Genomic DNA, 14,842 nt, shown 5'->3' on the forward strand with positions numbered 1-14,842 from the left:
CCCTTTATCATTGAGAGGAATAACTCATAGCCGTATGGCTGAAGGTTCTGTTGATTAGACACATAAAGGCCTAACTAACCATTTTAGTCATGGAAATCCATGCTTAATAAAACATTAGTATACATTGTTTTTTTAATAATATAAAATGAATTTAATTTCTTACAATGACAACAGGTGGAGACAACATACAGGCGTTGTGTTGTGCGCCTCACCAATCACGACACAGAACGCAGGGAAGAGCAGCGGTAGCTGTTTTAACCTCACTTATGGATTCATCTATCTAACATTTTGAGCTGTGCATCTATTTTCAGATAGTTACCATTAATTGCGTGACTATCTACCAGATCTAGAAACACCGTCGGGAAATGTCACATAGCGACTAGACAGTGCACTGTTGAGCGAAGTAGTCTGCCTGCCTACCTTTGAAGTCTACCCCGTTGCGCACTGGCTATATGCTTGGTCAGTCTGCTCTTCCGTGTGCCTCTTGGTGAATGGGACGTTGTAAAACGGCATTAACCGACTATTGTTGGATAAATGACTCACTCATGAAAGTCTCTTCGAGGTCTGCGGACAGAGCCAGCGGCTGTATGGGAAATGAATGTGACCGGGAAACAGCTACCTGAACAGATAGAGCGTCCAGCCAGCCTCTTGGTTCCAATTTGGGCAAGTACAGGCTCTCTCTCTGCCTTTTTAAAATACCTTACTAAATATGTATTTTGTTTAGTTTGTTTAATCAGATATGCCCCAGTTCTGCTGGAAAGAAAATGTCAGGGTTTAAAACAAAATATCACATCAGTAGATCATTTCCCCCATGGATGCTTGAGAAGCAGGAAGTAGGAGCATTTTAATAAATATTCCATCATGTAGCTTGCTATGCAGCTTGCACTCAAAGAAAGTTGTTTTTATTCTACATTGACACAATTTATTCTGCATTCACGCGTTCATTGCATTCCTATATGGATGAGTTCTTCTGTTCCCACATGGCTTGTGGTTATCAATAATCGCCGATTTGTCCTCCTGCAACGCTATAGGTAAATAAGATGATCAAAGTAGATTGAAGTTGTGATTTAAAAAGTCCATAATGAACCCCTTTTACCTTATTCTCAACCTGCTGGTAGAGCATGTTTTGACAGTGGATTTAAAAGTTGATGTGAAAATAATCTTAACTTGAACATGATTGGTCAACTCAGCCCCCCTGCATCAATTTAAATCATTTGTATTCTTTTGGGTTTCTGCAGTTCAGTCATGGCTGTGGCACTCTAATTTAGCCCAGTCAGAGGGCTGTAAGAAAACTCGGGAGTTGGTCCCCAAAGATATGGGATAAAAGGCAGGAATTCGGTTGGTGAGGGATTAATGTTCCACTATTCCTGCTAGTACTGTAGAGACCTTGAAGAGGAGGAATATGAAATAAATAGTTAAAATGTAAAAAGACTAAAAAGCAAAAATTGGCCAACCAGGTGGTTCATATCTCAGTACTGTGGACTAAGAAAAGGGTACTATATTATAACAAATACTTAAATTTAGTCAAACATATGATTGAATTGTTGACAACACATTAGATTATGCATCATAACATAGCATCCATTGTCCACTGAGATCAAGGTTCAATCCACCAATCTGATATTTCAGTCCCCCCCTCCCCCCTAATGTGACCTTAATGACCAATGCAATACATGTTTTTATTAACTTGTTAATAATTCCCCCTTATATTCTTCCATTAATGAAAGTGAATATCCCTCATTTATTTGTTTTTATAAAACAACCCTCCAATTTATTTATTTTTATTTCACCTTTTTTAAACCAGGTAGGCTAGTTGAGAACAAGTTCTCATTTACAACTGCGACCTGGCCAAGATAAAGCATAGCAGTGTGAACAGACAACACAGAGTTACACATGGAGTAAACAATTAACAATATCAGACAGACCTGCAGTGATGAAAGTTGATTCTTTGATATAAGAGAATCCACTGTTCCTACATCAAATTTTTTTTTAACGTATAAATTAAATGTCATTTTGATATCATAGATGGTCAGTTCTTGCACCCATAGCTCTGCCTATACATTTGAGAGTGGTTCCATTTCTCCAGGCTCATCCGCCAGTTTTTTTTCCACTACCAAAACAAAGGCAGGGTTGGCAGTTTGTTATGGTTTCTAGCTTTAAAAGGTTGATATGACGTATTCATAAGTAGAGTGGTAACCTCAGACACACACACACACACACACACACACAGATAGTACCGTATGAAACATTAAACAATAAAACATTCATAAGAACACAAGTGAATAACAGAAGCCTTGTCTTCTGCTGTGAATCTCAGTAATGATTCAAGGTTTTTAACCATTCGTCTTCTTCCCACGGGATCAACAGCCCCTATTTCCACAGATGCTCTGGTTTTTAACCATTCGTCTTCTTCCCACGGGATCAACAGCCCCTATTTCCACAGATGCTCTGGTTTTTAACCATTCGTCTTCTTCCCACGGGATCAACAGCCCCTATTTCCACAGATGCTCTGGTTTTTAACCATTCGTCTTCTTCCCACGGGATCAACAGCCCCTATTTCCACAGATGCTCTGGTTTTTAACCATTCTTCTTCTTCCCACGGGATCAACAGCCCCTATTTCCACAGATGCTCTGGTTTTTAACCATTCGTCTTCTTCCCACGGGATCAACAGCCCCTATTTCCACAGATGCTCTGGTTTTTAACCATTCTTCTTCTTCCCACGGGATCAACAGCCCCTATTTCCACAGATGCTCTGGTTTTTAACCATTCGTCTTCTTCCCACAGGATCAACAGCCCCTATTTCCACAGATGCTCTGGTTTTTAACCATTCGTCTTCTTCCCACGGGATCAACAGCCCCTATTTCCACAGATGCTCTGGTTTTTAACCATTCGTCTTCTTCCCACGGGATCAACAGCCCCTATTTCCACAGATGCTCTGGTTTTTAACCATTCGTCTTCTTCCCACGGGATCAACAGCCCCTATTTCCACAGATGCTCTGGTTTTTAACCATTCGTCTTCTTCCCACGGGATCAACAGCCCCTATTTCCACAGATGCTCTGGTTTTTAACCATTCGTCTTCTTCCCACGGGATCAACAGCCCCTATTTCCACAGATGCTCTGGTTTTTAACCATTCGTCTTCTTCCCACGGGATCAACAGCCCCTATTTCCACAGATGCTCTGGTTTTTAACCATTCGTCTTCTTCCCACGGGATCAACAGCCCCTATTTCCACAGATGCTCTGGTTTTTAACCATTCGTCTTCTTCCCACGGGATCAACAGCCCCTATTTCCACAGATGCTCTGGTTTTTAACCATTCGCCTTCTTCCCACGGGATCAACAGCCCCTATTTCCACAGATGCTCTGGTTTTTAACCATTCGTCTTCTTCCCACGGGATCAACAGCCCCTATTTCCACAGATGCTCTGGTTTTTAACCATTCGTCTTCTTCTCACGGGATCAACAGCCCCTATTTCCACAGATGCTCTGGTTTTTAACCATTCGTCTTCTTCCCACGGGATCAACAGCCCCTATTTCCACAGATGCTCTGGTTTTTAACCATTCGCCTTCTTCCCACGGGATCAACAGCCCCTATTTCCACAGATGCTCTGGTTTTTAACCATTCGTCTTCTTCCCACGGGATCAACAGCCCCTATTTCCACAGATGCTCTGGTTTTTAACCATTCGCCTTCTTCCCACGGGATCAACAGCCCCTATTACCACAGATGCTCTGGTTTTTAACCATTCGCCTTCTTCCCACGGGATCAACAGCCCCTATTTCCACAGATGCTCTGGTTTTTAACCATTCGTCTTCTTCCCACGGGATCAACAGCCCCTATTTCCACAGATGCTCTGGTTTTTAACCATTCGTCTTCTTCCCACGGGATCAACAGCCCCTATTTCCACAGATGCTCTGGTTTTTAACCATTCGTCTTCTTCCCACGGGATCAACAGCCCCTATTTCCACAGATGCTCTGGTTTTTAACCATTCGTCTTCTTCCCACGGGATCAACAGCCCCTATTTCCACAGATGCTCTGGTTTTTAACCATTCGCCTTCTTCCCACGGGATCAACAGCCCCTATTTCCACAGATGCTCTGGTTTTTAACCATTCGTCTTCTTCCCACGGGATCAACAGCCCCTATTTCCACAGATGCTCTGGTTTTTAACCATTCGTCTTCTTCCCACGGGATCAACAGCCCCTATTTCCACAGATGCTCTGGTTTTTAAACGTTTTTTTAGGATAATTACAGAGACAATTGGATGTCTGGATGTCATTTGGTTGTTTATATGTTCTAAATGGATTAGATGTTCTATTGCTTTTCAATGTGAGCCTCTAAACTGCCCTGGTCCGCCCTTTAAAACTATTTAGAATTATGTTTACACTCTTCTTTTCTTTTTAGATGACTCCACGTCCTATAGCTGTAGATTCGGCCATAAGGCTCAAGCCCAATGATATGGGAAAGATACTCCCTGATCTAGTCATGTAAAGTCGTTTTAGTCTTAAGTATCGTGGGATGGGCCAACCTGGCGCTCATTAAGTTCCATCACTTCAGTTACATTCTCCAAGGAATGATCATCCATTGTGAGGTATATTCAATGTTCAACATTCCTGTCTGTAGTGCCAGAGGCCAAGCAGTATGTGTACTATCAAACCATGTTCTAGTCTGCCTTCAGGATCTGATCTTTTTGGTTATTATTCTTTAATGAAACACCTCCTTTGATTTTTGCTGTAATGAAAACTGTGATGTACATGGGGGGGGGGGGGGGGGGGGGGGGGGAAGCATGCACAACTCCCCCTGGTCAAAGGCCTGGAGGTTCCTCTTAGCATGGAACATAATTACACCCCAGTGGAGTGTGAAAGTCGATGGAGTTGTAGCCAGGAAATCAATCAGGCTTAATATTAAACCATGTGAGTCCTTACTGACGTTTCTGTTTGGAAAATGTCATATCCACAGCCACCTTGGTGGCGTTTAACTTGACTCTCTATTATACTGGCTGTAAGCGATGCAATCTCAACCAGATAATGATTCTCCTATATATGATTCCTATAAGTTCAGCTAGGCTGATACCGATTTTAAAATCCTTTCCTGAGATGTTTACTTATCAAAAAAAAAAAAAAATGCAACTCCTCCACTGCATTGTTATCAGTGACCCACAACATTTTCATTTTGATCTAAGGCAGAGAGAGACCTCATGAATTTGAATGATGTCCAATGCATTTCAAAATGAGATTTTTTTTGTTGCCTTCTCTAAAAATGGGAGATTTCCGAAGTGTTTGCTCACACCAGGTTCTACTGATTTGCATAATACCTGTTTAACCTCGCTGTCATACTGCTGATGATGTGTAATTATTATTCATATTATATTTACTGTGTATCATTATGCAGGATTGTATTCCCCTTGAATTCCTGAATGATCACAGATCACAATAGGTGTACTTTTGGTGTAATTTTGTATTACAATTTAGGATATTGCCTTAAAAGTGTAAACAGATTATGCTTGGCCCTCAACTGAGCATGGCTTTGCTGACATTATCCCTCGAGGGAAGGTTTGAATGACTTCCAACCAGACGGAAGGTTTAAATGACCTCCAACCAGACGGAAGGTTTAAATGACCTCCAACCAGACGGAAGGTTTGAATGACCTCCAACCAGACGGAAGGTTTGAATGACCTCCAACCAGACGGAAGGTTTGAATGACCTCCAACCAGACGGAAGGTTTGAATGACCTCCAACCAGACGGAAGGTTTGAATGACCTCCAACCAGACGGAAGGTTTGAATGACCTCCAACCAGACGGAAGGTTTGAATGACCTCCAACCAGACGGAAGGTTTAAATGACCTCCAACCAGACGGAAGGTTTAAATGACCTCCAACCAGACGGAAGGTTTAAATGACCTCCAACCAGGGGGAAGGTTTGAATGACCTCCAACCAGGGGGAAGGTTTGAATGACCTCCAACCAGACGGAAGGTTTGAATGACCTCCAACCAGACGGAAGGTTTAAATGACCTCCAACCAGGGGGAAGGTTTAAATGACCTCCAACCAGGGGGAAGGTTTAAATTACCTCCAACCAGAGGGAAGGTTTGAATGACCTCCAAGCAGAGGGAAGGTGCCATGAATACTTCACCTGTGTTCTACTGAGTTCACCTGTATTCTACTGAGTTCATTTGTATTCTACCACACCTGTATTCTTCTGAGTTCACCTGTATTCATCTGAGTTCACCTGTATTCATCTGAGTTCACCTGTATTCATCTGAGTTCACCTGTGTTCTACTGAGTTCACCTGTGTTCTACTGAGTTCACCTGTGTTCTACTGAGTTCACCTGTGTTCTACTGTGTTCACCTGCGTTCTACTGTGTTCACCTGTATTCTACTGAGTTCACCTGTATTCTACTGAGTTCACCTGTATCCTACTGAGTTCACCTGTATTCTACTGAGTTCATTTGTATTCTACCACACCTGTATTCTACTGGGTTCACCTGTATTCTTCTTAGTTCATCTGTATTCTACTGAGTTCATCTTTATTCTACTAAATTCACCTGTATTCTACTGAGTTCACCTGTATTCTACTGAGTTCACCTGTATTCTACTGAGTTCATTTTGATTCCAGACTGAGATCACAAAGGGAAAACAGATAGAAGACCAAGCTTGACAATAGCACTGCTTACGACACCTACTAAGAACACCCAGTACTTGCCATGTATCCATATCCTTTTGTGAACATATCTATCCATTGCTGCATGTGAAATAGTTTGTATGCTTTAATAATTAATTATGACAAATGTTAAGAAAATGTTGAAAAATGTAATCATTTCAAATAAGCTACATTACGCGTTATGTGCCTGACATTGCAGGGTGGCAGGGTAGCCTAGTGGTTAGAGCGTTGGACTTGTAACCGAAATGTTGCAAGATCAAACCCCTGAGCTGACAAGGTAAAAATCTGTCATTCTGCCCCTGAACAAGGCAGTTAACTCTCTGTTCCTAGGCCATCATTGAAAATAAGAATGTGTTTTTAACTGACTTGCCTATTTAAATAAATGTTAAATATATATATTTTTTAATTGTTAGCTACGCTATTCTTACGAACCACGTAGCTTTACAGCAGTTACCTAATGTTAGGCCATCATTGAAAATAAGAATGTGTTTTTAACTGACTTGCCTATTTAAATAAATGTTAAATATATATTTTTTTTAATTGTTAGCTACGCTATTCTTACGAACCACGTAGCTTTACAGCAGTTACCTAATGTTAGTTGGCTACTAATACATTGAACGTGCCAGGCATTATATTAACTGTCTGCTATCTAACTAACTACCCAAAGTTTAATGACTTGATTTATTTACATTCTAAGTGTTATTTGTCATGCAATTCAACAACGATCTACTCCGATTTCAGAGCACTCTCGCGCAGAATAACTCATGAATTTACGAATGCTCGTTGAATATGGCCGGTGTCAGTAAACATAGGCAAAAAGAAAATGCAATTGTTGCCAGCAGCACAGATACAGTCACCAACGCGCTGGATAACATGAAAACAGCCTAATCAGCTCTGCTAGGGCGAGTAAAATAGTCAGAGTGAGGTGTTCTCTCACTTGTGTCTGGAAGTAGCTAGCCATCGTTAGCCAGTTAGCTTGGGTGCTTGACTGCTGTTGAAAGCTCGGATCAAACCTACTCCTCGGCCAGAGAGTCCTGTGTGTGCTCTAAATGCTCCGAGAGCGAAACACTCTGCATTTATGAACGGACAATCTGACAACGCTCTGGATTTACATCTGACAACACTCTGGATTTACGAAGGGTTTGGCTAGTGATTTGTTATGCTAACAAGCTAGCAAGAGGTTGCATAACAATAGCATCAACTTCCGGTAGACAGGCGAAGCGCTAGTACACTCAACTGCAAGGATACCGTTTGTTTACAGTATCCTAAAATGAACAAATAGTATGTAGTTAGTATGGGTATTCGAACCAAGCTTATGTGTTCACTGTGTTCACTGCTATGAACTGTACTCCAGTTCTGTTTTAAGTGGCTTTCCCACTAAACGTGAACCACATTGTCATTCTGTAATCTGTGATGATGGAATTCATTAAAATGATTCAAAACAATTCGTCAGCTACCTACCTGGAACCAGATGGAACATGGTGAGGTTTTTGTAAAAGGAAGTGTAGTTACTATGCAGTTCTCAGGTAATTATAATTAGAATAATTAATTTCTAAGTAACATTCTAAGCAGTGGTCTGTAAAATAAAGTGTTACTATATTTACCCTAATGAGCTGCCCCATAATGCATCAGCATTTAAGACATCTTACATAAACACTTCATAGAAATAATCCATTATTTGAAATATTTATTCAACACTGTAATCATTTGTGACACTGGTGTGGGTCTGTTTACCAGATTAAATTTGTTTTATGTCAAGATAAGACCAGTGTTACCATGAATCCTGAAATTCATGAATATTTAATGTACAGTATATTTTGTTTCACTGCCCAGCTCTGTTTCCTCCCAGTTCATAATTTTGTTATTGTAGCCTTTGGTAAGAGCGTTGAGACGGTAAGCCGAAAACGTGAACAACCTGCCGATGTGCCCTTGAGCAAGTCACTGAATTATAATCGCTCCAGGGACGCTGGACAACGGTGACCCTGGGCTTGACTCCACTCTCCGAGGGTGTCTTAGAGGGAGTTGGGATATGCAGAACACACATTGCAATTTACACATGCGTATTAGTACGCACTTCTACACATGTGAAATAGAACAAATATAAGCACCCACCAAATTATTATTATTATAAAATATGTTTCTATTGGGGTGAGAACTTTATTCATGAATTAATTAATTTATACTTATTTATTTGTACAGATGGTAGCAGTGCTCTTATTGTCCATTCAGTAACCCTCACCCATTCACCCACAATGTTGTCATTACGACTCTGAACCACTTCCCTGTGGTTTTTACCGTGTGGCTGTGTTCGGGCTTGTTAAACATCATGTTTGGTGGTACGTTACTAAGGAAAAAAACTCCAAAGACAAACGTAGTGAAAACCTCCATTTAGGTAGATATTATTTGCAGTCATTGGCTTATTGCACTAATAAGATGCCAAGATTCAATTTACGCTTTCTTTTCACCCCATCTGCATCCCCTAGAGAGAGAATGCCAGATATAATTATTGTCTTGTGTCCCCTCATGTATATTGTCCAGATGCGTTTTCCCTTAGTCGCTACATAACGCTTTGAATAATAGTTATCTCCTTCTGGAAGTCAAGGGAAAATGCATGACCTAAATTCCAAACTGTCTTTGAAAAAGAATGGGACCCTCCTCTACAACTTTAAAAGAGGTATGGATCAAACATTTGTGCTATCAAGAGATTACATCCCATCTACTTCCTAACGCGGTATGGGAATCAAACATAGTACCTTTTATAGAGTCAAGTATTTTATTTAAAAAAGTTATTTAACTAAGGCAAGTCAGTTAAGAACAAATTCTTATTTACAATGACGCCTAGGAACAGTGGGTTAACTGTCTTGTTCAAGGGCAGAATGACCGATTTCTACCTTGTCAGCTCAGGGATTCGATCTAGCAACCTTTCAGTTACTGGCCCACAACGTTCTAACCACTAGGCTACCTGCCTCAAAAACCTGTTTTCTCTTTGTCATTATGGGATATTGTGTGTAGATTGATGAGGGGAAACAATTAATTTAATACAATTTTAGAATAAGGCTGTAACCGTAACAAAATGTGGAAAAAGTCAAGTGGTCTGAATACTTTCCCGAATGCACTGTATGGTACTTAGGGCTTCAACAAAAAATGCTGCTTAGTTAAGCATTGTTTTAATTCAAATGTATTGTTTAGTTTTATCTGTATTGCCTCTGATAAAATCCGATAATACCTGAGTGGAGCTTTGTTAAGAAAGACAGAGTTCTAGAATTTTCAAAGATTTAAAATAATTTGCCAAATGTGCTTTCTGTTCATTTTTGATCATCCTTGCGGTTTTTTTTTCTTTCTTCTTCTAGCCTATTAGGGCAAAAAGCAAGAGATGGAACGACAAAAACAAGGCGTAGAAAGAATCCATGGAGGATATCATGTGAACAGAAGTAAAAGCACAACACTTTAGAGGGGGGAAAAAGTTTGTCATTTCTTTTTTTTACAAAAGCCTCTTTTTTTTTTTGTGAAGCAGCTCTTTGAGCTCCTGTTGTTAGTGAGAGAACTAGGTCACTATAGCAACACAGTTACTCAGGCAGGTAACATTTATTTTTTTCTATCTATCTCAACAGACAAAATCTGGAATTGCCCTGCTGTATAACAAGGAGACCAGTAATACTTATGATGTCCATCTAAAGCTGACAAAAGAGGTGTTGACCATACAGAAGCTGGATGTGGTTTGCACGAGAGGGGGTGACCCACAATTAAATGTAAGTACTGAGGCTTTACCTTGACATTAGGGGGTGGGTTTGCCCATACGTGGGTTAACCAGGCACACATAACTAACACTTTAAACTCAAACTGGTATTTGTGCTCCTGTTACTCATTGTTCATTGACAAGAAATGACTTCAGTTCCGTTCACATTAATACCCATTTTAATAATAATAATAATTTATATCCCTGATGATGACGAGACCACAGCTGACTCAAGCTTTTCACATCCTGACACTGATGTGTATAGCTTACGATAGCTTTAGTTGGATGTAATGGGGACATGAAAGATGTGATTCACATTTAGCCTTAGTATAGTAGCTTTAGTTGATATGCTTTGCGTTAACCATTTCTAAAGAAGCCACACCCTCTTGTGTACATTTGTTTTAATATACTGTATTGAAAGTATCTAAAATGGCAGGGGTGGACTGGCCATCTGGCAATTCTGGAAAATGCCAGATGGGCTGCACCATTTTTTTGTCAAGTGTTTCATCAAATAGAAGAGAATATGGATAGTTAAACATGTAAAGCGTGCCTTTAAATGTAGAAATAGCACATACTACATTGTCACAATTCTTTTTGTGTCTGTGGGGGGGCTAAAACCAGGATTTTGGTCAAACAGTAAAATGCATTATCCTCATGATTCCGGTAATGAAAGTGTCTGCCCTGCCTCTGTGCCTGTTCCCTTGCTTGGGCCTGCTGCTGTGATGAGCCACTCTCCTCTCCCTTGACGCGCTCAATCATTTTTTGTTTGTTCTGATTAACATTTCAAAATGCAATTGCGGGAAAAACACAGCTTAGGAAGTTTCCTCACCTTGTCCACGTCGAAGAAAGGATGGTCTCAACTTGCTGTTTGTACAGTGCCTTCAAAACACAGGAAGTTGGTGGCAACTTAATTGGGGACGACTGGCTGGTGGCCGGAGCGGAATGGTATCAAATACATCAAACATGAGGCCATTCCATTCTCTCCATTATCCATTATTTATTAAGTCAGTTAAGAATAAATTCTTATTTACAATGACTGCCTACACCGGCCAAACCCAGACGACCCACCGGCCAAACCCAGACGACCCACCAGCCAAACCCAAACGACCCACCAGCCAAACCCAGACGACGCACCAGCCAAACCCAGACGACGTACCAGCCAAACCCAGACGACCCACCAGCCAAACCCAAAAGACCCACCAGCCAAACCCAGACGACGCACCAGCCAAACCCAGATGACGCACCAGCCAAACCCAGACGAAGCACCAGCCAAACCCAGACGATCCACCAGCCAAACCCAGACGACGCACCAGCCAAACCCAGATGACGCACCAGCCAAACCCAGACGACGCACCAGCCAAACCCAGACGACGCTGGGCCAATTGTGCGCCACCCTATGAGACTCACAATCACAGCCGGTTGTGATATAGCTTTGATTTGAACCAGGCTGTCTGTAGTGATGCCTGCGCCACTCAGGAGCCCCATAAGAGTGGAAGCCCTGTCTAAGCCAGGGAAGGGGCAGAGGGGGGGGGGTTCTTACTAAGCTATATGGAATTGTTTTAGGAAAGTCACACCAAGGATTCAGCTATTTGATTTTGAATATTAAGACCTCTAGAATTATCAAAAAATATATAAAAAAGTATTTGATGAAACATTATTCACCTCAAATATAAATTATATTTTGATTTGTTTAACACGTTTATGGTTACTACTTGATTCCATATGCGTTATTTAATAGTTTGATGTCTTAACTATTATTTTACAATGTAGAAAATAGTAAAAATAATAGTAAAAATAATGAAAAACGCTAGAATGAGTAGAATGTTTTTATATATATATATATATATATATATATATATATATATATATATATATATATATATATACAGTAGAAGTCGGGAGTTTACATACACTTAGGTTGGAGTCATTAAAACTTGTTTTTCAACCACTCCACAAATTTCTTGTTAACAAACTATAGTTTTGTCAAGTCGGTTAGGACATCTACTTTGTGCATGACACAAGTCATTTTTCCAACAATTGTTTACAGACATATTATTTCACTTATAATTCACTGTATCACATTTCCAGTGGGTCAGAAGTTTACATAAAACTAAGTTGACTGAGCCTTTAAACAGCTTGGAAAATTCCAGAAAATTATGTCATGGCTTTAGAAGCTTCTGATAGGCTAATTGATATAATTTGAGTCAATTGGAGGTGTACTTGTGGATGTGTTTCAAGGCCTACCTTCAAACTCAGTGCCTCTTTGCTTGACATCATGAGGAAATCAAAAGAAATCAGCCAAGAACTCAGAAAAAAATTGTAGACCTCCACAAGTCTGGTTTATCCTTGGGAGCATTGATCAAACGCCGGAAGGTACGACGTTCATCTGTACAAGCATTAGTACGCAAGTATAAACACCATGGGACCACGCTGCCGTCATACAGCTCAGGAAGGAGATGAACGTACTTTGGTGCGAAAAGTGCAAATCAATCCCAGAACAACAGCAAAGGACCTTGTGAAGATACTGGAGGAAACAGGTACAAAAGTATCTCTATCCACAGTAAAACAAGTCCTATTTCGACATAACCTGATAGGCCGCTCAGCAAGTGAGAAGCCACTGCTCCAAAGCCATCAGAAAAAATCCAGACTACGGTTTGCAACTGCACATAGGGACAAAGATCATACTTTTTTGAGAAATGTCCTCAGGTCTGATGAAGCAAAAGTAGAACTGTTTGGTCATAATGACCATCGTTATGCTTGGAGGAAAAAGGGGGAGGCTTGCAAGCTGAAGAACACCATCCCAACCGTGAAGCATGGGGCAGGCAGCATTATGTTGTGGGGGTGCTTTGCTGCAGGAGGGACTGGTGCATTTCACAAAATAGATGGCTTCATGAGGAAGGAAAATTATGTGGATATATTGAAGCAACATCTCAAGACATCAGTCAGAAGGTTAAAGCTTGGTCGAAAATGGGTCTTCCAAAATGACATAGACCCCAAGCATACTTCCAAACTTATGGCAAGATGGCTTAAGGACAACAAAGTCAAGGTATTGGAGTGGCCATCTCAAAGCCCTGACCTCAAAGCGTGTGCGAGCAAGGAGGCCTACAAACCTGACTCAGTTACACCAGCTCTGTCAGGAGGAATGGGCCAAAATTCACCCAACGTTTTGTGGGAAGCCTTTGGAAGTCAACCCGAAACTTTTGACCCAAATTAAACAATTTAAAGGAAATGCTCCTGAATTCTGATCGAGTGTATGTAAACTTCTGACCCATTGGGAATGTGATGAAAGTTGAAATAAATCATTATTTTTACAATCATTCTGACATTTCACATTCTTAACATAAAGTCGTGATCCTAACTGACTTAAGACAGGGAATTTTTAGTAGGATAACATTTCAGATAATTGTGAAAAACTGAGTTTAAATGTATTTGGCTAAGGTGTATGTAAACTTCTGACTTCAACTGTATATACACTCTGGTCTCCTACATTGCTTATCCTAATATGATATATTTCTTAATTCCATTTTTCTACTCCAGATTTGTGTGAATTGTAAAATTTTACTGCATCTGCTATATATGTGTATGCGACCAATACATTTTTGATTTAATTTAAAATGTCAAAGTGGAATTATGTTGTTTTACATGTAGTCTACCTCTTCATTATGACAAGCATAAATACGTTCAGGAGTAAACATTTGCATAACTAGTCCCCGAGGGAGGCAGGAACCTAGGAGGAAACCTAGAGAGGAACCAGGCTCTGAGGCGTGGCCAGTCCTCTTCTGGCTCTGCCAGGTGTATATTATAAGAGTACATGGCCATCAAGGCCAGATCGTTCTTTGAGATGTTCAAACGTTTATAGGAAAGGACAAATAATAATCACAGTGGCAACAGGTCAGCACCTCAGGAGTAAATGTCAGTGACAGCATATATGTTAGAGAGAGGCAGAGAGAGAGAGAGAGGCAGAGAGAGAGAGAGAGAGAGGCAGAGAGAGAGAGAGAGAGGCAGAGAGAGAGAGAGAGAGAGGCAGAGAGAGAGAGAGAGAGAGAGAGAGAGGCAGAGAGAGAGAGAGAGGCAGAGAGAGAGAGTGAGGCACAGAGAGGCAGAGAGAGAGAGGCAGAGAGAGAGAGAGGGAGAGAGAGGGAGAGAGAGAGAGAGAGAGGCAGAGAGAGAGGGAGAGGGAAAGAGAGGGTTGAAACAGCTGGTCTGGGACAAAGTAGCACAACCAGTGAACAGGTCAGGATTCCATAGCTGCAGGCAACACGACAATGTAGCACGTCTGGTGAACAGGTCAGGGTTCCATAGCTGCAGGCAGAACAGTAAACACTGGATTAGCAGCATGATCAGGTGGACTGGGGACAGCCAGGAGTCGTCAGGCCAGGTATTCCTGAGCCATGGTTATAGGGCTCAGGTCCTCCGGGAGTGGAGACAGAGAGAGAGATAGGAGAATTAGA

At 41.1% G+C, this 14,842-nt stretch overlaps 1 protein-coding gene across 2 annotated transcripts in view; it reads left to right on the forward strand.

Annotated features, from left to right (window-relative positions):
- Window positions 1-210: 210 nt before the first annotated feature.
- sntg2 (syntrophin, gamma 2) overlaps window positions 211-14,842 on the forward strand; it is an 83,207-nt gene continuing 68,575 nt past the window's right edge. The window contains exons 1-2 of one of the 2 annotated variants that reach the window (XM_031787751.1): window positions 211-663; window positions 10,264-10,404. In XM_031787751.1, coding sequence (XP_031643611.1) covers window positions 595-663; window positions 10,264-10,404 — 210 coding nt within the window. In that variant the 5' untranslated portion in view covers window positions 211-594. Of the gene's footprint in view, window positions 664-10,263; window positions 10,405-14,842 lie in introns of those variants that run through there. The other variant, XM_031787750.1, reaches the window with a different exon arrangement.

This window comes from Oncorhynchus kisutch, linkage group LG14 (assembly GCF_002021735.2).
Source record: "Oncorhynchus kisutch isolate 150728-3 linkage group LG14, Okis_V2, whole genome shotgun sequence".
In the NCBI taxonomy this organism is placed as follows: Eukaryota; Metazoa; Chordata; class Actinopteri; order Salmoniformes; family Salmonidae; genus Oncorhynchus; species Oncorhynchus kisutch.